The 24,866-nt window shown below is 26.8% G+C and overlaps 3 protein-coding genes across 4 annotated transcripts; 1 reads left to right on the top strand and 2 right to left on the bottom strand.

Annotated features, from left to right (window-relative positions):
- Nucleotides 1–460: 460 nt before the first annotated feature.
- LOC111036205 (ubiquitin conjugation factor E4 B) lies at nucleotides 461–10,702 on the bottom strand. The gene is made up of 20 exons (XM_022318148.1): nucleotides 10,679–10,702; nucleotides 9,285–9,387; nucleotides 8,969–9,219; nucleotides 8,762–8,911; nucleotides 6,949–7,119; nucleotides 6,650–6,883; nucleotides 6,425–6,586; nucleotides 6,162–6,359; nucleotides 5,079–5,267; nucleotides 4,896–5,016; nucleotides 4,694–4,827; nucleotides 4,521–4,619; nucleotides 4,229–4,461; nucleotides 3,926–4,161; nucleotides 3,728–3,854; nucleotides 3,452–3,649; nucleotides 3,117–3,390; nucleotides 2,869–3,043; nucleotides 2,661–2,810; nucleotides 461–912 (listed from the first exon to the last, which is right to left on the bottom strand). Exons 1-20 carry the CDS (start codon nucleotides 10,700–10,702, stop codon nucleotides 836–838), a joined length of 3,306 nt encoding a protein of 1,101 aa, XP_022173840.1. The 3' UTR covers nucleotides 461–835.
- Nucleotides 10,703–11,154: 452 nt separating this feature from the next.
- On the top strand, nucleotides 11,155–13,334 carry LOC111036209 (CDGSH iron-sulfur domain-containing protein 3, mitochondrial). The gene is made up of 3 exons (XM_022318157.1): nucleotides 11,155–11,426; nucleotides 12,737–12,910; nucleotides 13,024–13,334. Exons 1-3 carry the CDS (start codon nucleotides 11,373–11,375, stop codon nucleotides 13,201–13,203), a joined length of 408 nt encoding a protein of 135 aa, XP_022173849.1. The 5' UTR covers nucleotides 11,155–11,372; the 3' UTR covers nucleotides 13,204–13,334.
- An 82-nt stretch (nucleotides 13,335–13,416) lies between these two features.
- LOC111036206 (phosphatidylinositol 5-phosphate 4-kinase type-2 alpha) lies at nucleotides 13,417–24,722 on the bottom strand. 2 transcript variants are annotated; one of them, XM_022318149.1, is made up of 9 exons: nucleotides 24,256–24,722; nucleotides 17,728–17,825; nucleotides 17,543–17,653; nucleotides 16,950–17,105; nucleotides 15,955–16,093; nucleotides 15,770–15,900; nucleotides 14,256–14,424; nucleotides 13,903–14,194; nucleotides 13,417–13,815 (listed from the first exon to the last, which is right to left on the bottom strand). In XM_022318149.1, exons 1-9 carry the CDS (start codon nucleotides 24,382–24,384, stop codon nucleotides 13,628–13,630), a joined length of 1,413 nt encoding a protein of 470 aa, XP_022173841.1. In that variant the 5' UTR covers nucleotides 24,385–24,722; the 3' UTR covers nucleotides 13,417–13,627. The 2 variants fall into 2 exon arrangements, with proteins under 2 accessions (XP_022173841.1, XP_022173842.1); XM_022318150.1 differs by lacking the exon at nucleotides 16,950–17,105 and having other exon boundaries at nucleotides 24,256–24,719.
- Between the last annotated feature and the right edge of the window lie 144 nt (nucleotides 24,723–24,866).

Here is a 24,866-nt window from a genome sequence, read left to right as displayed (position 1 = left end):
GAATTAAACTGTACATTAAAAATTTATTGAAAATAACATATCACAACATGTATAAAATATTACTGTAATAATATACATACATAATAATGATGTAATTTTTAAGTGTTGAATTTAAGACTGCCAACTTAAAAATATGTACTATACATACAAAAAAAATAATATTTATATATTCACATTTATGAAATGAAATATTATATATTTATTACAATAACGGTTTAGTCTACTAAGAACTAGTCATCTATAGTCAATTTAAATTTTGTAGTGGAATATTTTCCTTAGTGTATACTGTATAAGTATAATGTATATGTATAAATATGTAACTAATAATAATAAAAAAACATTTTATCATACTTTTTATTCTTAAATTATTTACAATATAAGTATAAGTACGTTTGAAAATTTTGTACAATTTTTTTTAAATCAAATAATCATACAAAAAGAAAAAAATTGTCAATACATTTTTTTACAAATCATAATAAACTTATAGATAACTTTATTTAAATTTGTGCGTGTAATATTTATCAACAATTATCTTCATAAATACAAATCTTGGAACCACCAAACTACCATTAAATTAATCAATAAATACATATACAATGATACGTATGATTTTATATATACATATTATATATGGATTTTATATGTATTTTCTTAGTCTTTTATTAGTGTTAAGAACACATTCTTTTATCACAAAAGTAAATAGTATAATTAAAATTAGAAGTAAATATTAAAAAGTGATTTTACTTGGATACGTTATATTATATTAAATTTAACATTATTATTGTTTTTAAGTATTATTATAATATTATATATATTTTACAAAATATTTCTTTCCTTATTGTTGAGACTTTTGAGACAATGCTTTTAGTTTTTCAATTTTCCATTTTTGAATTTTTTCTTTCAGATCCGTAGCTGTAAATACAAATAATTTTAATTTTAAAACTCTAAAAAATTACATGGATAGACTTAAGACAAATTCCAACATGCTTATTTCTTATATAGACTTCAATATAACTTAGTATATCATTTTTTTTTTAAGGGTAAATATAACAAAATTTAGCATTTGCTGAGGAAAGTGTTGGAATAGTCAAATACTATGTAGCACCTTCATATTTTTTCTTCATCTTATAAACATTAATATAGCAAATTTGTGTTCAGTAGAATCAATTTAGTATTTTTGGCTTTTGGCTTTGATATTTAAGTAAGTTAACACATAATCAAACTTAAAAGTATTAAAATATGATCTGCTTTAGAGAATCGGTTTTCAAAATTTAATTTTTAAGCATATTATGAGCATTTTTAAATTTACAATGCTGTACCCTATATTATTATAGGCTTTTTAAAAACTTAAATTATAGTATCTTGTTCTTTTAATGTTGAGCATATTTATGCATTGATTCCACTACAACCCTGACACTGATTATAATAATTCTGTATTTAACATTACCAATTAATTTTTAAGTACCTCTATTGTACTAATGCCAACTTAATATATTGCTAATAGTGAATCGTTGGATACTTAAATATAAATGAAGTTGGCTCAAAGCCTACTGAAAAGTGAATTATCTATGAAATTATAATAAACTATCAAAAACATTATTAATCTATATTTTTATACTAACATAATATAAGGGCAGATCTTAATTAGTTTTTATTCAATAAACTCAAAAATTATATACTTGTGAGTAAAGTGCTCAGAATGTACAGGATTTTGCTGTACATGATGATTTTTATAATATTAAGACTACATTGATAAAATAAAATAATAGTTGAAGAAAAAATAATAATCTTTTTTAATAGACTTTTTTTGTTTACTGAAAATCAAATGTTTTATAAGCACGGTAATAGTATCTATAAAAATAGATGTGTTTGTGTGCTATGCCCGGATAAATCCATGGGATATTACTAATATGTGTGATAGAAGGCAGTCTGAATGCACAATGAAAAAATACATATATTCTACATCAGTAGTGGAAAACAAAATCTTTAATGCTAATCAATATCTCCTGTGTAACTATATCACTGTGGACAACATAAAGTCCTTTCTACACTTTATTCCAATTAAAATTTGGAAAAACTGTGTAGCCTCGAAAAATTAGAACCGCTGTGATTGGACAGTAGTCAACAGTGCACCAACAGCAGCCGACAAGATGCTGCAGATGCGCAAACCACGTGTTTGTCGTGATTTTTTGCCCAACTTATTTAGAACAGAGTAGTGAACAGTGGAAATAAACATAGGTAAGCGCATGGAAGGGGCAGGGAGGGCAGCTGCCAATACAATAATGGAAAAATGTCTGCCCCCCCTGGCTGCAAGGTCGACTCAGGCCTATGAAAATCAATTATAACGACTTTTAGAGGACCACAATAATTTATCGTTATAGGCAGTAAGACATACTCAAAGTAACTTAGTTTTGAAAACATTAGCTAAACTAACATTTTGGTTACATCAATACTTATTATAATCAAAATGTATACTTTTATATATCATGATTACATAGTAAATAGGGCACAGATGTTGTAGTATAAAATTAGCAAGATTGATTGCAGTATTGAAGTAAAAATACTGAATGAATAATTTTATACAACTTTAATATTTTCAAAAAGTGAAGGAATACTGAAAAAGATAGTTAATAATTGTTTAGTTAATTCAGTAACATTACCAGGAGTTAAATCATCTTCACTTAATGGTTGTCGATTAAATGGATCTGTTTGTGAATTTAACAAATGACGAATTATAACTGGCCGATCCATAACTTTTCCACTACTCGGTAACGTTACTGGATCATCCATTAAAGTATCCATCAATGGATCTGAAATTTAAGAACACTTATGAGTACTTTGAAACTTGATAAATACTTTCTATAAAACCTCTAAATTCATCAGGAGCATCATTAAAATCAACTTCTTTTTTAATATTTTGAATAGATACTTCATTTGCCTTAATAGCCAAACTTTGAAATTGCATGGCTTCTATTTTTGATGAATTTAAAACTCTCAACATTCGGTTTGCTGCATCTTCAAATAATTCTATTCTAAACGATCGCTAAATTTTTTAAAAGAATCATAAGTTAAGTAATCAGAACTAAAAAAAAAAGTTTGGTTTATCAGAAAATTACTTCATCAGCCGCAATAGCTGCAGCAAACTCTTCACAGTCCAAATGTAAATAAATGTCAATTAATTGCTTAAGCAACCGCCTAGGCTCCCATCCATAGTTTTCTGGTGTTTTGACTTTTAAATTTTTACATTTAGGACCACATAATTGCTGTAAATTGAAATTCAACATTGCTGTAAGCCGATTAACTAATTCGGGTCGCATAAATGGTTCTTTGATATCCTTTGTAAGATAATGGAACATATCAACAGTCTCTTGTGCCAAAGTTAAATAGGAACTAAAAAATCATAATATTGGCATCAGTGGAATATATTAAAATTGAAAAATTTTTCACAAACCGGCATTGTCTTTCATCAGCAGAAAGCTGTCTATTTCGAGATTGTTGAACATCTTCAGGCAGATTATTCCAAGTAGTCGTATCTGCCATTTGTTCTTGTACTTCATGAATACGCTTTAAAGACTCCAAACTCTCATCCAACAAGAATGTTGTGTCATTTATCAACATATTTACAAATTTCACAAATTGTATTCCGGTTCTATCATGGAAAATTAAAAAACAGTATAAACATATTAATAAGCATAAACTTAGCTGCTTTATTTTTATTGTGTTATACTTGGATTCTGCAATGACTGAACTTCTGTGCATAGGGCTTTCCCACATACTTTTGAGGATTAAACTTATATGGTAGCGTATAGTAAATTTATCATAAAATTCGGAACTGGCTCCAGTAGATTCAATTACTACAATCAATAAACATTAACCATTATAAATTACATTTTTGTATGTATATTGATATAAACTTCTAACAAACCTGTATAAAATTTCATTAAAGCAGAAGGAAGGTGAGAGATTGAAAGTGGATGGCTCATCATCATATTATTTAAAACTTCAGTCTTTGGCTGAATACTTGGATTTAATACAAATAAAACTTCAATGAGCTTTGCTATGAGATAAGGATTTTTAAAAGCAGCCGGAGAACAAATACAAACAAGAATCCATGTCAACAATTTATCAAAGAACTTGAATTCAATTGCTTTAGGTGCATATCTAAAATCAAATATCAATATCGTTCATCATATAATAGCCATATAATACATTGAATAGAATCACTTACTGCAGAATAAATAATAGGAAGTCTGCAATATCTTCAACAAACCATTCTGGAGTAGCAGCTAAAATAGTTGGAACTTCAGCAGGGAACTTTATATCAGTATTTGGTACAAATTGGTAACCTTGAAGAAGAGACATCATAAACTCAGCAACCGTTGAATAAAATACGATACAACGAGTTATAAGAGATGGATCGTATAAGACTATTTCTCCACATGATTTGCTCTTCAATAGTTTCTACAAACCATGAATGTTGAATGTTACATTGATAACAAGTTTATAAAATGACATGTTACCTTTAACTGCATTCTCCACTTTTTCATTAATTCTTTATTTCTTGAAGCTAATGTGGGATTACTCTTCCATTCTGATTCTGAATTTGCTATTTCATCTATCTACAACATTCAATAAGACATAGCATTAAGTTATTTTAAAACTTAAAGTAAAAATTTTAATTAACCACACATACCAATTTTTGAAGATCTCTTACAGTTCTATACCTCCTAGTGTGTTTAGTGAAAGATGGTATTAAAGCTACATGATGACAATATAATGTTAAAAACCAACATCGAGTGGAAAACTTTACTTCTTTAAAAGGTGGTACTAAACATAGAAAATAAAATAAATTACAATAAATACAAAGATTTAGAAGTTGTAAATTGTAAACATACATTTTGAGATCCAATCAGCAGCTTCTTGAGATGAAAATTTCAGTCTTGTATCTGATGATAAGTCAATTAATGAATGTTTGGAATTAAACATGTACATTGGATCAACTTTATCCAATTTAATCTAAAGAATTATAATTTTGTTTGAAGATACTGATACAATTTAGTAAATATTTCATTGATTACCTTAACTGATAACTCTTGTAAAGCAGTTAATAAATTCAACATGAAACCATCACCAGCAATTGTTCGCTCGTCTACACGCATTTTGCAACGTTTCTCATTATATACTAACATTTTAGAAATATAATCCAATGTTGTATCTCGAGTACACGCATTTACTACTAAATTATACACAATTTTGTTCAATTCGTTCTAGAAAATAATAATAATCTCGAGTATATTAAAAGATCTATTTATTATGATAATTGTTTAAATTAAAAAGTTTTCTCTAAAACCAAAATCATTAGTTATTATTAAATGTATATTGCATAAGTTGAATATATTGAATTATACCCAAAGATGCAATTGAACTCGCATAAAAACACATGTGGATAAAAGGTTTGTAGCTACTAAATTACTAATTAGGGTAATTGATAATATAGTGACCATAGAATATTAATGACTAAATAATTTAAGAACAAATGCCATCGATATCTTCATACTTTAATACACTCAGTTTGTATCTAATTACTATATGATTTATATTTTATATAAAACGTTAAAAATTTTTATATTATCTAGATTCTAGACAAATTTCCTTGAGTATTACAATATATTGACAAGGAATTTAGAAAATAATGATGGGGTAACCATGTCAACCCATTAATTTCACAAAATTTAGAAATTTTGTATTTTCAATAACAGGGTATTTAGATTAACATTATGCAAATTAGTTGCAGTACTATTTAGTATTTTTAATAAAAAGTTAAGAGTATTTTATTTGTTTTTTTGAATGAAATGATTAATTTAGGACTAAGCTTTCATTACAAATGTAAATTTATAGTTAGGACATTAATACATTTCTGTTACACTGAGATTGAAAAGTTAGTCATAACTCATGAGAAATAAAATATTTATTGTTTAAATACATTAGCAAATCATGTAGAACAATAGTCTAGAAACTATATTAAAAACAATTGTTTTCAGAACAACCCCCGTACACTGTGAGCTTACTGTAGATAACACCTTACTTAGATAATAAAAAAATAAAAATATAACAAATGTTATGTATCAGGTTCCGAACATTTCACTGATTTAATTACTTACACGAGTAGCTTGTAATTCTTGTCTAAGAGTTCCAATTAATCCAGTTTTATCCGATAGTGAAGTAAAATTTAATAATTTGTCAATAACCTTAGCGTCATCTTCAGCAAATAATGAAACTGAAAAAAATGGTCCTAAATATGATGAATAAGATAGTTCACGACCACCACTTGGAGTTTCGGGTTTTGGCATAAACTGAGGCTAAAAATATCAACATACATTTTTTAAAAACAATACTTATTTAGAAAATGTTAACATTGACTTACTAATTTAACTATTAAAGTACATATAGGTAAATTATTTTTAGAAGCAAACAAATGCAAAGAAGATAGTTCATTAAGTACTTCAATGGGTTTACGATGAGTAGAGCCCACAAAACTAGCAGTTTGCATTAAACGGTGTAGATGTTGTAATATTGGAATAAAAATCTAAAAGAAAAACGAAAAATTACATTTTATGGAAAAAAATTTACTTAAATATTGATTACTGACTTCTTCTAATAAGTCTTGATTCAATGCTGCACGGTTCAATACTTCGTTAATAAAACCTCTAGGTACTTTTCCCTTCATCAAAAATTGTGTAATGGGGGAGTATGTTGTTTTCATATTTCGAACCCAAATGTTGTCATCATAAATCCATCCTTGAGTTATCATCAAAATACAATAACTCACACACTGTGATCGTAAGTTAGTTAATACTGTTGAAACTTTCAAAGTATTACTCCTCTATAAATGATAAAAATAGCAGTTAAATTAATACTAATAATGAGTTTGGAAAAAATATTTTTTACTTTAGGATATTGTCGTTGTTCTTCTTCAACACGATCATAACAATCAAACAAATATTGCAATCCTGAAGCTATAATTAAATAATCTGAATCTTCTTTTTTATCTGCATGATCAACCCTGGATTTATTTGTAACTATGATAAGAGCTTCTTGAATAGCCATGCTAATAATATTCTAAAATAAATTAATAAAAATCAAATAATACAGTACAATATAAATTAAATATAAATATTAAAAAAATATGTATAAATAATAATAATTATTATTATTTTATATTATTATTATTATTATTATTATCACAATTATAATTATTTATACAACAATATAAATTATTTTGATCTTTAATAAGTTCATAAACAAATGTTCATAATTATTTTTTGTTTGATCAATTGTCATTAATTAAATTACAATTTTAGAATTGTTCGCATATTACAGAACAAAGCCCATTAATATGGGTTTATGTAATTTAAATGTATTGATTTTTCTAAATAAATTATTTTTAAAATTTAATTTAATATTTATGATGTACTACCGTTGTAAAAAATTGCTTTATATTACTCAAATTTTGCCTTATCCTATTAAGACATTCAGTGAACATACTATTTATTTTCTATTGTGATACACATTCCATGCGCAACATAGACGAAACTGTTATGAGTTAGATATAATTTTGTCTAAATACGTACCATTAAATTGAATCCCGGAAAAAAAAAAACCAAAATGATAATAATATAATCAGAGAATTAGTAAAATCACAAAATATAATAATATACAATCTATTGCTGTGTTATCAATATTATAACGAATAAAATTTATATATAAATTAATTATACATTCAAATATTATATAATTAATTATATTACATTTATTTTATCCAATTTTCAAAGCTGAGTAAGTTAGTCACTTTTTGGTGTTACACTTACCCAACTTTACAAGTATCAATTTTATGAGTGATATATCGACTGTAATATAATAATAGAGATAATAATAATACAAAACACTATGTATGCTATTACATACATTTTAGTTTGAGAAATTCCCTGTATATCTTAGACCTATTACTCTATGCTGTAAATATACTATTGGTTTCGAAAATTAAAAATAACTCAACAATATAATCAGACAAGTGACAAGTTAATCTGTCAAGATTTATAGTTGAAATTGGGGGAAAATGAAGATCATAAAAAAATACACTATTGATCATTGTGTTGACTGTGACTTTACTGTATTGTGTTATTGTGTCTTGTGTCTTTCAAATTGTTTTTTTTTAAGTTCAGGATTTAATATTTTAAAATATGGAAATTATTAAATCAAATAAGGGTGCAGATAAGCTTTGTCACAAAGGTTATATGTATACCTTAAAGTATGCCGGAAAACAATATTATACATGGAGATGTACAAATTGATGTACAATATCGATTATATTATCATTTTGGTTTTTTTTCCTTGGTTTTTTTTCCGTATACCCATTAAATTACAGCCTATTACTATTTTATTGACTCATCATTAAATAATTAACATGTAGAACATATTCTTAGTATCTACATTAATTATAAGATGCTAAGAGATTTATTTTTTAGGATGATTTTGGTGTTTTATTTTTCCTGTCTCAATGAAAACGTCAAGTTTTGTATAAGTAGATATCTGTTATAGTTTCCTAGTACAATATATTCAATAATTAATTGATTACATGCAATATGTATACACTATAAAATAATGATGCAAATTTCACAAGCTAATGCTTTATGTTGTAGGGCCTATTCAAAGAATTGTGATTATTTACTATAAATTAATGGACAGGTATCATCATACATACAGGTATTTCAGAAGGTTCATAACTCTGCTTTTTTTCATTTTCCATATAAGCTGCTAATTCTGGCAAAAATAAACCTTTACTTTCATCACTCCAAGATACATCCAACACTTTTAATACTACAGCAAATGTTATATCTTCTTTTGATATTTTCTAAAAAAAATTGTAAAATTAAAATGAGCTATATAAAAACACATGAAAAAAAATTACCACTGGCACCTCCAATGGTCTTTTTCTTCTGATGCTTTCTTGAAAATTTGATTCCTTATGTTCATCAACTTCCATATTCTCAAAACCTGAATCCTCTTCTGGAGTAATAATTGTGGATGGTCCAGGAGCTTTAACCGGAGAAACAATATTGTTTTTAATCTCCACATCAGTACTGTTGTTTTCAATTTCCATAGGTAAATCTTTTGATTCAGTTTTAATTGGCTGTGTAGCAAATGTTATTCTTGTGGGCACTATAACAAGTAAATAAAAATATTATATTCTAGAATAATTTAAGTGCTCAAATAATGTTTGTTACATTGTGGAATTTGCTGTGGAATAACATCAGACACGGTTGGTGTTGGTGTAGGAACTCTTGTTGTAGTTACAGCAGCTAAACGTGCTAAGCGACGTCTCCTTATCTGTGAGAAAAAGTAATATTAATCTTGAGCATAGATGCAAGTAACAAGAAAATAGACTCCACTAAACTACAATGAATCAACCAACATATCAGCTATGCCTTACATTTGTAAAAAGAAAAAATTTTGTAAAACAAAAACATTTTTATAAAATTACATACCATAATGAAAAATAAATACGTAATAATACAAACCAACAATAATACATTTTATTTGTTTCATAACATAGCATAACTAACCTATAAAATAAATTATCAACAGTTCAACTCACTAACAAAGAGTTATATCTTATTTATTTTATTTTTTGTTAAAATCCCTTTGATGAGAATCAAATACCCTTTATTCAATTTCCTACTCGTGCTTCTGATCTGATCTTGTGTAATAATCTAATATGTTCAATGATCAGTATCATACACAATGATTTTTATAATACTTTCTTACTTAAATATGTATAGTTTGTTCAATGTAATTAAAAAGTTATTACATACTTATAATTCAATAATGATTAGCCAATGCTTTAAAATACAATCATGCAATAATTGTATAATACAATTATGTATGTATATTTATTTGACAGTTATAATCTAATATACTTATTGCAATTTATGATTAATTTTTCAAACTATAAGTATAGGTAGGTAATTTATTATAATTGTTTATTTATAGTAAATAATTCTAAAATAATTATTACTGAAAAAACAAACAAATTTTTAACAATCCAATTAATAAAATGTACTGTTAAGTTCTATTATACTTGGATATATACTGCAATAATATACTTTTAAGATCTAAAATATTTTAAACATCAACATTATTTATTTATTAATTATAATATTTCAAATAGATTCAAAAAACATCTAAACATAAGTAATGATAATTTTCATTAGTTTTCATAAATATGCAAGTATAACAATATTTATGAATAAAATAATTCATGCCTGTAGGCTGTAAGTATTTATAATCATTAGTCTTCAAAATTTCATAAATATTGAATTATACAATTTATTTATTATCGTAAATTAAATCACACAAAGGGAAAAGAGATCATCAATAAGACAAAAGATTAAACTTTTGATGGACAGACGTCAAGTTGGAATTGCAATACAATTGTTTGGAGACCAAGATCTGGACTGTTCAAATTCACCACTGCAAAATGTTAGATGTCTAACATAATTGAGTACACACCATTATACAATCATTTATGACTTATGTTCAAAATGAATACATAGAAACGAGGTACCATTACTCTTAATTAAAACACAAATATATATAAACCGTAGCAAATGTTTCTTACCTCTTCGGGAGTTAAGCCACTCATAACTATGTGTTTATTGACTTCCTATAGTTTAAAGTTTAGTCTTTTTGTCGGAGATGAATAACAAAGCACCAACAATGGTTAATAATGATTAGGAACAACGTGTAAGGTCGATTGTGTCCACAGTACAATGCGACCGGGTAGCGTAGATCGATGTTTTGTGTGCAAACACTGCAAACTGCTAAGTTGTATATTGTGGTCGTATAGGGTTTAAAAATAAACGAAATGTTCAATGGATAAAAACCTCAAAGAAAAATACTAATCATCGCGAAGTCTCTCACTAAAACAGATGTTCCTACAAGTGATGTGTGGCTGGGAAATGTTAAGAAGGGAGTGCGATGAGGTCACTGACTCAATCTCCAAAGAGCGATCACAATCATCAATAAGTAATAACAGAGGCGTCTCGTCCACCGTTGCTACGTTCAGTTCTGTCAGCCACTGTTATCGCCTATCGGCTTTTCGCATTTCGCTTATCTCAGAATGTATTGAAGGATATTTTCATCTCTATCTTGATTTTTATTTTTCCAATTTCTTATTTCATTCTTTAATTATTTTACTCTATAGAGCGTCAATGTATTATACATAGTACATACTATTTTAACTTAATTTATAAACCTAATTACTAGTTTTTGACATCTTTCGTAATTTCTTATAACCAAAATCCAAATTAAATATGTTATTGACTATTAGCAAGTTCACCTGCAAAATAAAACCACTAATGAATTATGTAAGTACTGCAACTACAACTAAATTATTATGGATGTTATTCACCTAACAGTATTTAATAATTATTTCTATTGAATGTTTAGTGGCATACACTAATATTCTCAATTGGAAGGGTTTTATTGAAAAATTACATACATAAAAGTATTGTTTGAATTTTATTAATTTTTATGTATCCAAATGTATGGTAAAAAAAATATCAAAAGAAGAATACCTAATCCCCCACCTGTATGTACGCCGTTGGGACTATTCTCAACTAAGTCACATTTTGAATTTTAAATACCATAATATAAACTAGTATTTATATTAAAATTTTAAAGCAACATAAAAAAGAAAAAATATTTCTTATTTATTTAAAATAATAATTTTCATTACATTGATGATTAAAATAAAGTTATTTATAAAAAAAGCTATTTTTGAATTATAAGTTTTAAAAAAATTGCCTAGTATTGAGTACCTGTAGGTATTATTATTTCTGTTATTACTTTTTTTTTGGGGGGGGGGATACAAAGCATAATAAATGTAATTATATAAATAACAAAAATTCAACAGAAAGAGTTTTAGTATTTGGTTGTGTACAATAATATACTAATTATTGTATGTAATTAATCGCAAACAGCTTAAGTATAAAGGTACTTAAATTATATTATAATTATTTACAATGAATTAGGTTCAATAACTTACTGATATCATACAAGGAATAAACTTATACATTTCTTACCTACAAACTGTAGTCCGTATTTTGTGCATAAGCGTCGAAACTTGCATACTCTAGGTATTATTCATACTAAGTTGACTTAAATATAAGTCACATGTATTATAAAGTTTCTAACCTCGGTCGAAGCTAGTGTTATATTATTCATCATTTGTATTATGAATCAGCTGTATGTATAGTTTATATTTTACTATCTTTAAGTTTTTTTTATACTAAATTCTCCTTACTAATGTTACCCTAATTAATCAATTTTTCTGTAATTAAAACTACCTTTTGTTTCTAAAAAAAATAAAATACTCTACAAGTGTATACAAAATAGATATTTTGTAAGTTTAAAAACTACTGAACATTTAAACAAATTAATGTGCCATCTTTGTAACATTTACAAATGTATTGTGACTACTTAAAATGTTTAAATCACTTTTCACTTATATAAAATAAGTGTTTGTACAGAAAATATATCTGTAATATTACAAAATCTATTTATCTATACCAAACTTATTCCAACCATAATATTTCATAAATAGAACAAAAAACAGATGTAAATCTCATTAGTTATTGAAAGTTTAATTTTTATTAATTTATAAATATTATTCCAGAGGGTTTATTCTAAAAAAATAGATGAAATACTACCAAAAAACTTATTAGAAGACATCTATACAGCAGCACAACAAAAGCAACTGGGTGTAATTTATGATAAAAGGCCATTTAAAATTACACTAGAGAAAGACAAAAAGTATAATTGGTGTTCTTGCGGTATGAGTCGACAACAGGTATGCACGGATTTATATACAAACTTAATGTATTAACTTAAATTAAAATAACATACTGTAATATTCTAATATTATTATTAACAAAAAAAATATTTTTATTTATTTAATTTTAGCCGTTCTGTGATGGTACTCATAAAAATCAAAAACTCAGAATAACAATGAAACCAGTTCGAGTTCAAGTAGCTGAAACCAAAGAATATTGGCTATGCAATTGCAAACAAACATCTCATCGACCATTTTGTGATGGCACACATAGACAACAACACATACAAGATGCAATTAAGAAATATTAATTACTGGTTGCTTAATATTTTTTGTATATTTTATGAGATATAGTTTCTTTTGTTTGGGCACATATTTTCAAGTGGAAAAAAATAGTTTTTCAAAGAATTGTTTAAAAAAAAATTGTGCTACTCTAACACTATTTGTTTGTTGTTTTTTTTCAATGTAATTTTATCTTAACTCTTAAGGTAACTATAAAATAATAGTGATTTAACTTTTGGCCACACAATAAGTTATAATAATATAAAAACAAAATTATAGCAATTAATTAAACTCTAAAAAATATGTAAAAAATAAAGTACGTTCATTTCAAACCTGTAGTAATATATAGTGTTTAAAGCAAGCGTTGCCGTATACAAAACTAGCGTTAAATAATAATACTTAGCACACTATATATTGTTTGTTTTCAAAATGGAAGAAATTTAAAATTATAATTTATTCAATGGCTTTTGATAAAAACTCAATAAAACGTTTGCCATATTGTTCTGGATCGCATGTTGATATGCCATCCACATTTGATCCATGCTTCAATGTTTTAGCTGCTTTGGCTGCCTGCTTTTTTACGCCATAATGTGTAAGTACATCAATCAATGCAATGAAATAAATTTCTCGTACAGGTGCACCTATATTTCATTAAATAAATATGGTCATGATTATATTTACAATAAGAAACAGCCACAATAACAAAATATTATTATGTATAAAATTACCTTCACTACTTGGTATGGCATATATATCGAGATCAGGTATTATAGCAGCTGCATCATACTGACAGAGGCTTGTATCACGGGCTAATAAACTATGTGGTGAATCTGGAGGTGTATTTGCCCAAGTCACTGTATTCCCAGCACCCTCACTGTCTTCAGCATCTTCATCTTCTTCTTCTGCATTAACATCTCCAGTCCCACTAGCAATTGCCTCTTCCCTTTCACGTTCTGCGCGAGTACAATCATGTATGCCTAGCAATAGGCTATAGTCCATCAAATGTAAACCCGTCAAAAACTAGAATGCAAGTCATATGTTTTACAAATTTAGAAATTTAGAACACTAATATGAAACTTACATCAACATCTGCTCCTAGCGTTTCTAATAACTTATCTTTTGCTTCATCTCCAATATATATTTTTGTACGCTCTTTGACAAAATCGTTGTCTTTGTATGTTGGTAAGTCTTTTTCCTTCTCCTTATCTGAAGCTTCTCTATCTACTGTGGAACCTTTGAGATCAAATTTTCTAAAAATAAAAATACATTTTTAAGCTCTTCATATTAATACAATTATAATTTTGATTATTTAATATTAAAAAAGTAAAATAAACATAAATTTAAAAAATCAGAATTAATTCAGAAACCAGAATTTGGATATCTTAAAATGGGATAGTAATGTATTATTATTAATATTTACTACAGTAATTATATTATTTTTATTTAAAAAAAAGTTATTCTGGATATAGTTTAGTAAGTTTATTTTACTTAGCCTCTTAAAAATGTTTTGACCAATGAAAAATAAGAAAAAAGTATTTACCAATAACAAAGTCAATAGATTTGGTTAAAAATGCTTGTGATGAATGATATGTGATCAACAATTACACACATTAAGGTTGGTTATTGCAAATTAATGCTAAAAGTATCAAGGATTATAAACATTCTTCTCATCATTGAAATTTATGAAAATTAAGATAAGAACGAGTGCCTACACTAACATTGTTTCTCAGATTAAGAAGTATTTAATGTTTCATCCTGTCTGAGAAGAAAATACTCAATTTACAAAAAGTGATATATTATGTAATATCTGACCTTTATTATAATTCTTAGCTTCAAAAATTAAAAATCAAGATATACTAAAGCTATGAGACTTTTAAACAATGCAACTATTAATATTATTATGTATCTAATAATTTGGTTATACTTAATGGTTTCCTGAATTGAGCCTAAAGTACTTAATATCAAATAATAAATACCAATGAGTCATATTCCTACCATTATTTGATATTATGCCAATATTTAACATTTAAGCAATCTACAGTCCTTTAAAATATCACCTACAGCTGTTATGACTACAGAACCTGAACACAACTAATCGGTTTTTATTTTACATAGCGCATAAATTAATTATATAGGTACATTGTTTACTATATAAATTAATAATTTAACTTAATAAAACATGGAATTTTAACAACATGTTACAATATATCTTGTTGTACACAAATGTCTACCTTTAAAGCATGAAAAATAATAAAAATGTTTGAAGATTCATCTTATTAATTTATTATAGTGTTATTGAATTAATTTATGTTATTTTATACTAAAAAGTGGCACACACATACGGGGGAAGAGCCAACAGTTCTAAATACAAATTTTAACTATTGACACATGATAACAACCATTAAATAGGGATAATAAACAAATAATTTGGTTAATAGAAATTTAAAATTTGTTAAAAATAACATATTTAAATTGACATAATATTTAATAGCACTAATATATAGGTAAGACATTTGATAATAAATAATAATTATGTATTCATTATTTGTATGATATTATCAAATAATAAAATATGCAGAAGTAAATAAGTCATACTTATGTGTGGCCAAATGATTGCTAAACACATTTCTCATGGCTACGACATAATGTTCATCACCGTCAACAGTCAAGCGATACATTCCCAAGTATTGAGGAAGAAGAGTTTTTCCATGTCTCTCAACTATGTACTAAAAACAAAGTTTAAATTAAACTATAATATAATGAATGCATTAATTACTTACAGGATGATAGTGTTTCAAAAATGAGTGCATTCTTTCAACTTCTTCGCTTGTTAATGTTTTAATGATGAATAGTTTGTCATATGAATAATAAAAACCAGCATTGCTTTTGCCGGTGGCATCTGCTGAAACAGGTTGTGATCTAAAAGAATAAAAAAAATACAAAATACCTTATAAATTTGAATACATAGATTAAACCAGATGTGTCATATCCATTTTTGAATTGTTTGGCCAAAATGTTTGCTGGCCATTTTAAAATTTCATCGACAAAGAATGGTATTTATTTCTTATTATGTTTTATTCTTTATAATATGATATAGGTACTACTGTTATCAAATTTCTTAAGATAGTTAGTGAAGTGTTGGCCCACTGTCAGATATTATTTAAAAAGTTTAAAATAAAATCCATAAAACTGACTCAATATTGAATTTAAGATACATATTGGTGCTTTTATTTTATTTTTAGCAGATTACAGAAACCCTAAACAAATGACACAACTAGATTAAACCTTAAAATAAATATATTTTGTTGTTAAATAAACTGAAATAAAAGTGATTAGTAAATTAAATTAGGTTAGGAACATATTTTAATTGTCAACGATAAAAATTAGTAATTATTTACTTATTAATCAAAGTAGACGCATTAATACAACAAATAATTTGCCTATTAAGATATGAGTAGTATATACTGATATAGTAGATCAACAATATAAAGATAACTATTTATTATAAAAATAAGAAAAAATTATAGAAAATGTTAGCTACTTTAAAAGAGTTTTCCTGAATTTCAATGAAATACAACTTTATAAGATTTTATTGCATTTAGTCAAAATACAAAATATATTCTTTAGCATAGCACAATTGTTATTCAACCTTTTATATTTTTTTAACATCAATAAGTAGTAGGTATTCACATAAATTTCAGGAAGAGCTCACATTAAATATTTTTAACTATCCAATACATAAATGAACACACTTTGTTAGTCCTCATTCTTATACCTTCTTTTAATTTCAGAATAATTAACTTTCAATTTCTTAGGCTTATAGTTAGCTGTTTCCATATGTAAATTAGGAGTAGTCAAGGATCTCCTGTTGTACATCATAATAGATTTGCTTTGACTTTTGCGACAACAGTAGCTGCTTTCCTCAGAGAACCTTATTATTGTGCCAAAAACAATTTCATTATAGAAAAATTTGTAACAATGAAAATAAAAAATGAAATGTCACAGATATGGAAAAATTAATAATATCAAGTAATAAATACAATATATTTATTGACTAATATAGTCTTACATGTATATATACATATGCATAACAATTAAGTTCATAATTGATTTTAAATATTTTATATAAATATACAAACATACACCATTATTGAAAAGTATCGACTACACTGGGGATAAATTAATGCATAAACTCACTATAGTGTCTGTGATCTCAAATTGATTTAGGTATTATATACTTTTGAAGCATAACATCAAAACCAAACTACCGTTCATATAAATTAAATACAAAATATTTATTCAGAAAATAATAAGTATCTTAGTGAATAAATAATTAAACATTTTTAATTAATTAGTATAAATTATTACCTTGTCATTGACTCTTTGTAATCCAGATCATCAATACCAAAACGTTCCCTCAGATTACGGAACACCAATGGACAGTATTCTTTGATTTTAAAATGGCTAGGCATATTCTCCCTATAAATAAATAAAAAAATGATTAATATCAAAATATTAGATTCAAAATTTATCAAATATGAATAAATACTTACTTGTTAAACAAATGGTTGTCGACTTTAACTTTTGAATACGCTCGAAAATCATCAGGAAGTAGCATTACTGGTATTGTTACATGGCTCAATTCATTAATCTACAAAATTTAAATTAATGATCAAATTTAATCAGTTATAAACATAAGTTTTTACAGTTATTAATATTATAATAAAACAATTCAAAATGAATAAGTCAAATGTTAAAAATATTAATAAGATATTATTTTTTTTATCAGGGGGTTTGGAATTAGGTAAAACCTGCCATCAGGCGTGGGGTAGTACGGTAGGAGGTTATTTTTTAATATTTTTTAGTAGGTTTTTGAGTCCATAGAATTGTCACACGTTGAATTATTGTGTATATGTGTCATGTTTCGTCTCTAAAAACTCTTGTGGATATCCATCCGAGAGATAGCTAAGCCAAGTGCAGTAAAGCTTCAACAATCAAAGGTAATTGAGATCAGCCACTGCTCCAAACCATGGCATAATATAATATTCATATATAATGTAAATATAAAAGTAAACATTATAATTGTAATTACAACCATGGATGATGGGGAGTAGACAGGTTTTCCATACAAGCAGTGGTGTGGTGGACATTTATAAGCCATGATGTACAGCGTTTATTTTAGTACCTAATCACTCTTTATCCCTTTAATATAATATATAATGTACTTATTATTTAACTGTAAATATTTACAAAAGATATCCAACCACTCTACCACCCATACCAAAAAAAAAAGTTTCAACCATAAAGCCTAAGCCTCATAAAACCCCATTCACTGTGCCATTGCATATTATAAATACAATAATTAAATACAATTTTTTTCTAGCCATAAATTGTATGAATTTTTATAGATTTTTGTCAACTGTATAAGTAGAATAAGCACAATAAGTATAAAATAAATAGGCATTCAAGTACATCCAAGTGTTCATTTTAATGTTTTCATATATATCATACTTTTTTCTTGTATTATGGATTTTAGTTTACACAATATATATAATTATTTATAAATTACAAAAATTCATTGATACTTTGGTAATTTATTAAATTTATTTTAAAACTGATACTGAAACTGAAGTTATTGAACATTATTTTAAAACATATAAAATATAAAAACATCCCGATTACCTATAGATTACTTTTAATATCTACTTATAAGATTCTTAGTTATGGTTGCAATGTCAATAATAAATAAAGTATTCAGACAATGCTGCTTACCAAAATTAATAAAGAAATACAAGTTATGAACTATAAAAAATACTAAATTAATTTATTAGCCTTAATATTTTATGGTCAAACTAGTGTAATTCCAAAATGAATAGCGTAGTAAAACATAGGTTGATAAAACTATAACAGTCCAGTAAGGCTAATAGAATTGTTTGATTGTGTTGAATATTTGTTTTTAATTAATGCTTATTGCTACTAATGGAAATTCTGATTACAATTATTTATCATTAGCTCATTCAATGTTTGACTACAAAAGAATATTTTTTTTGTTTATCCTATTCTATTCTGGGACTATATTTACTAGACATTTTTAAGTATCTTATACACCCACTTTTATATTACAAATATATGAACTAAAAATTATTTAAATTTATGAAAAACATATATAATTTACAATCACTCAAAAAAAACTTCAAATTTAATGTGACTTATGAGTAATACAACAAGAGTTATTTTTGTACTGGTATATTACATGATAACATCAAGTACAAAAGCTTTCTAATTTTCAATATATGTGTTCAAATCAAAATTGACTAAATGGCAACGAGTCAAAGTTTCGATTAAAATTATTGAATTTTTCAACAATCATACTAAAATTTTATGAAATTTTTCTGTATCCGTAGGTTTGCAGATATTTTTAAATCATTTAAATTTTAACTTTGAGGAATTAGTGAACCTTAGTTAGACGTAAATGTTAGTTCATTTACTAAGAAAAGATTAAACTAATTAACACAATTTTTTTATAATTTTAATAATTTCTATTATTTATTTGGATAAACAAATTTCTAATAACTATCTAATAAATTGTTCAAAATTTAGCCCATCATTCTCCATGCATGATTGAAATCGACGAATCACTTCTCTTTGAGTAGCTGCTAATATCTGTTCCTTTTTAAGTTCTGCACATTCAAGCATTTACAATTTTATTTTTGAGATCTTGAACATTTAAAGGTGGAGTTGAATACACTATATTCTTCAAATGTCCCCACAGAAAAAAATCTAATGGCGTGAGATCTGGAGATCTTGGTGGCTAAGCTACTACTCCATATGTACCCATCCATCAATTGAGGTTAATTAATTCCCCAAAGTTAAAATTTAAATGATTTAATAATATCTGCAAACCTACGGATACAGAAAAAATTCATACAATTTTAGTATGATTGTTGAAAAATTCAATAATTTTAATCAAAACTTTGACTCGTTGCCATTTAGTCAATTTTGATTTTAGAGCTATAGTAAAAAGGACCAAATCGACTTAAAAAAATTCGGTCTATCCGAATTTGGTATTAAAAACACCGGTTGCCATTAAAAAAAAATGCAAGTTCTATTATGCATGCGCACACGGAAAGATTTAAAAATGTAAAAATCATCAATAAATGTGTATTTATGTATTCCCTATTCCCTTCCGAAAACTGCATATTAATCCGATGTTACTGGACAGAATTATTTAGTGCTATCTTTAAAAGGAATCACACTGTACATAATATATTATACAGATAATAATAAAATATAGTATGGTACTTACTTATATGATAATACTATTTTGAATGTTCATTATTTAATAACTAGATTTGCGCCAAACACGCAACGTTTCACCAACTACACAGAGTAGTAGACTATATCGCCACAACACTTGAAACTAGAAAATACTGTTCCGGTCTTTTCCTTGACTTGGCTCAGGCATTCTATACCGTGTGGCAAGACAGCTTGTTATTCAAACTTAAAAACATTTTCCCGGCTCCATACTACTTACTTCTCAAATCTGACCTAAGCGACAGAAGCTTCAGAGTTAAAATAAACACAACACTCTACAGTTTACAAATGATCTCAGCAGGCGTCCCACAAGGCTCCTATCACTCCTTTCCTCTATACTTTATTCGCAGCAGACATCCCTACCTCAGTCAATACCCTCATCAGGGCCTACGCTGACGACACAGCCGTACTCTCTTCCAGTCACGACATTCATGAAGCAAATCTCCGACTTCAAAACCACTTGGACATCCTTCCCCACTGGTTCAAATCATTGAAAATCAAGGTCAAAGACTCCAAATCAGCTCATGTAACATTTGCACTCCGCCCGGGAGTACCACCCTCTCTAACGTTCAACAATGAAATTATACCTCAGACTAATGAAGTAAAATACCTCGGTCTAGTCTTTGACAAAAGACTAACCTGGGGCCCTCACCTCAAAAATAAACAAAAACAACTGAACAGCCGCCTGCATATTTTAAGACCACTCTTAAAATCAAAAATGAGAACCTCTAACCGTCTACTATTATATAAGAGCTTACTTCTACCTATTTGGTCCTACGGAATCGCCCTCTGAGGTTCAGCCAAACCAGCTAACACCAAAACTATCCAAGCTTTCTAAGCCATTTTCCTACAAATGACTGCGAATGCCCCCTGGTACGTTACAAATGTAAGCCTTCACAACGAGCTAAAAATTGCTACTATCAAACAAACAGTTGCCAAATTCTACACTCGCCTCCACTCCAAAACGGCAGACCATCCCAACTGCCTCATCGCTCAACTTCACTCCAACCATCTTCCAGAAAACCCGCCAAGACGTCTTAAAAGAAATTGGCCCAGAGACCTACTCAACACTTAATGCATACCTTTTAAGGAAATTAAATCAAATTATATTATATTAAGCTCAGGTGCTTCAAATGTGAGGCTCCTTCATGTCATTCTCTGTCCCTTTTATTTCTTATGTTATACCTTTTACTTATTGTGCCCCCATTGTACAGATTATAAATATTCATAAAATAAACGTCTTAAAAAAAAACTAGATTTGAAGAAACGGTAATTGAAATAAACCGACAATTTGTAAACATATACCTTTATAATATTATTATACCTACAATCCGTCTCACGAAAAATAAACGTTTAAGGTTAATGGGTTTTGCTCAAATGGGCATCATGCATTTGGACAAATTACCTTTTTACCAACATAATAAAGGTAATATGTTTAAGAGAGTTTCTTATGTGTTAGAGCAAGTATGATACAATATAACATCTAAAAGATGAAAAATACATTGGTCTTGAACATTCACTTTTCATGAGCCGGATTATAGTAATACTTAATATAATAATATCATAAACATTATGTGGTTAAATATTAATATTTAATAATACCACAGATTATATTAAACAAAATAATTTAATATAATCTTTGATAATACTATGCTCCTACCAATCTAAAGTGTTTGTTATAAGAAATAAAATAACATAAGTAATGCTTACTATAATAAACAACCTTATACACAATATACCTAAGGCAATAACCTATTGGTATTGTAATTAGTAAATAATTATCATAATTTTACTTCACATATTAAGATTTTTTTAAATAATAATTTGTGGGTATTGAACAAAAACAATATTGTACTTATTTGCATACTACTATGATATTTTTGTTATGAATAGTTATTTAATAAAAAATTTAATTTTTGCATAGAAGGTAATAATAAAAATAAGTGTGTATTTCAAAGGTTGACAATTCCTAGGTAATAATAGAACTCATAATTTTAAAGAAAATAAAAATAAATTGCTCTTTTATAGTTTTATAGCATTACAATATGTAAAGTAAAAGTAAGATTTTATAATATACCTATATGTGATTTGTGGTATAAAATACACAGAAGAAAGAAAGAAATTCTACAGGTACCTAATTAATAATTATATTATAAATTACAGGTCAGTATAATAAATACATATTTTGGTTTATAAAAATAAATTTTTTTTCTTATACCTACCTATAAGTAATACAAATTTCAAGTATTCTAGTTATTTGTTTTTAAATTACAACATAATAAGAAAATCAATTTTATCAAAAACTGGTTTTGACAAAAAAATTCCAATTTTTAACTATTTTCTATACGTTTCCTACTAATTAGCAAATAGTAATTCCATTATTTTAAATAAGTATTTGATATATAAAAATATGTAAAAATATATTAAAATCCAAAATGATAAATAATAATATTTTATGGACAACATAAACCATTCCCATAAGAAAAGTCTAGGGTAAGGAAGCTATATTTTAACCTTTATATTTATATTAAACAAAAACAATTAAATCCAACTAAAACAATACAATCTGAAATGGGTTGAGCAAACCACAAGATTCTATAATTTTAAATCCAAAAATATTTATCAGTTTTTTTTCTACATTGATTTTTAATGGGTAGGGAGTAGGTTAGGAAACCTTGAATGTTTAGCCTCTTTAACTCCCTTTTAATGTCAATAATAAATATAATTGTGGTCTACCATACAACTAATTTTTCTTTACTAACTCAAAATGTTAGGTATATCACCCAGAATATCATAGATAATCGAGTAGAATCATTCATTTTTCTTTTAATGGATTAGGTAGGTACCTACAATGAATGCACTATTTTAACTGTTAATGTACACATACTTCAAAATTAATGATTTTTTTTTTTTTGTATTGAGAATACAAAATATCTTTATGGCTATATTATATAACCTATTATAATCTTATAACATTTTCTAATACAAATAAAAAAAAAAATTTAATTACATTAATTTGAACTAACTAAATATGACTATATTTCTATAGTTAAATAAATGTTGAAGTAACTGAAATACTGAAACTGAATAAACTACACAATATAAAGATCATATTTTCAATATTTTTATTAATTGTTTGCTAATAAATAGAATTAAAAAATTAACTTTATATACAATTAATTATGATAAGTAATTTTTTTTTTATTGATTCAAGACCCTTGGCAACATAGACCATTGGGTCTACAAAATAGATGATAAGTGAAGTTAATAGGTATAATTATAACATATACAAATGAATTCAATATGAATAATAAGAAGCTAAGAATTTAATAATCATCGACAATCCATTATAACATAGAAATACAACCGTCAAATTCCTATGATTAAACTGTTTTTGATATGAACATACTACAATTATCACTTTCTTTTAATTTGTACAATTGAAAATCCTTGAAGATTTTTTTTAATAGCTTCCTCCTTTCCCTTATTAAAATTATTCTTTGATTCCACTACATACCTAACGATACATGTATAATTTTATTCTTGTGAGCTTGATAATAGTAAGCAATTAGGTGGGATGGTACTTGATTAAATTTTTCAAGACCCACAGTATTAAAGATAAATTCAGACATTTATATATAAATAGGTAGGTATAGGTAAAATAAATATGAAATTATTAGAAAAGAATGGTTGGTTACGCAATAATAATATTTCTATGATAAAACGAATACCTATTATTATAATTATTAATAAAAATGTATACTTACAGTATGATTCACACCCCACATGAGAACAGACAGCAGTGGCTCATTGGCACGGAACAACTTAACCTTTTGTCTTTTTACTCCAATGTGTTTCTTCTTCAGCTTGCTGAGTCCTCCTTGTACTACACTCATAGTTATTCCGAGTTATTATGATTTATGAATAATAACAGAGCTTTGATTGTAAGCGTTGAATGTCAAGTACTAGAAATCGGGACAAAATGTGACGGATCCCAAGTTGCTCGTACTAACTAGTAGACATCTCAACGTCACTATTGTACTGCAGATAAATGTTAAAGGTCCGCATTAGAAGACTGTCGTCTGAATCGGTCGATAATTTTCTATTTTAAATGATCTGTTAACTATTACGTTGTGCGATAGAAAAATGTTAACACTTAACAATAATAATTTAAGCACTAAACACTAAACAGCTAAATTATAGTGTTATACGACGGCCGACAGTCATTACTTTATCAATTAATTATCATAATGAAACCGTGGATCAATAAACATCAAATTCCTTTTCTTCATGAAAACAGCGATAACGCTTATCTCATACCCAACTACCGATAACAGATGTGGGTGTTTTAATCACGATTTAAGAGATTATAAGAACA

This window comes from Myzus persicae, unplaced genomic scaffold (assembly GCF_001856785.1).
Source record: "Myzus persicae strain clone G006 unplaced genomic scaffold, MPER_G0061.0, whole genome shotgun sequence".
NCBI lineage: Eukaryota > Metazoa > Arthropoda > Insecta > Hemiptera > Aphididae > Myzus > Myzus persicae.
Note: the sequence above shows the minus strand (reverse complement) of the source record. Positions and strands in the feature narration are given on the sequence as shown.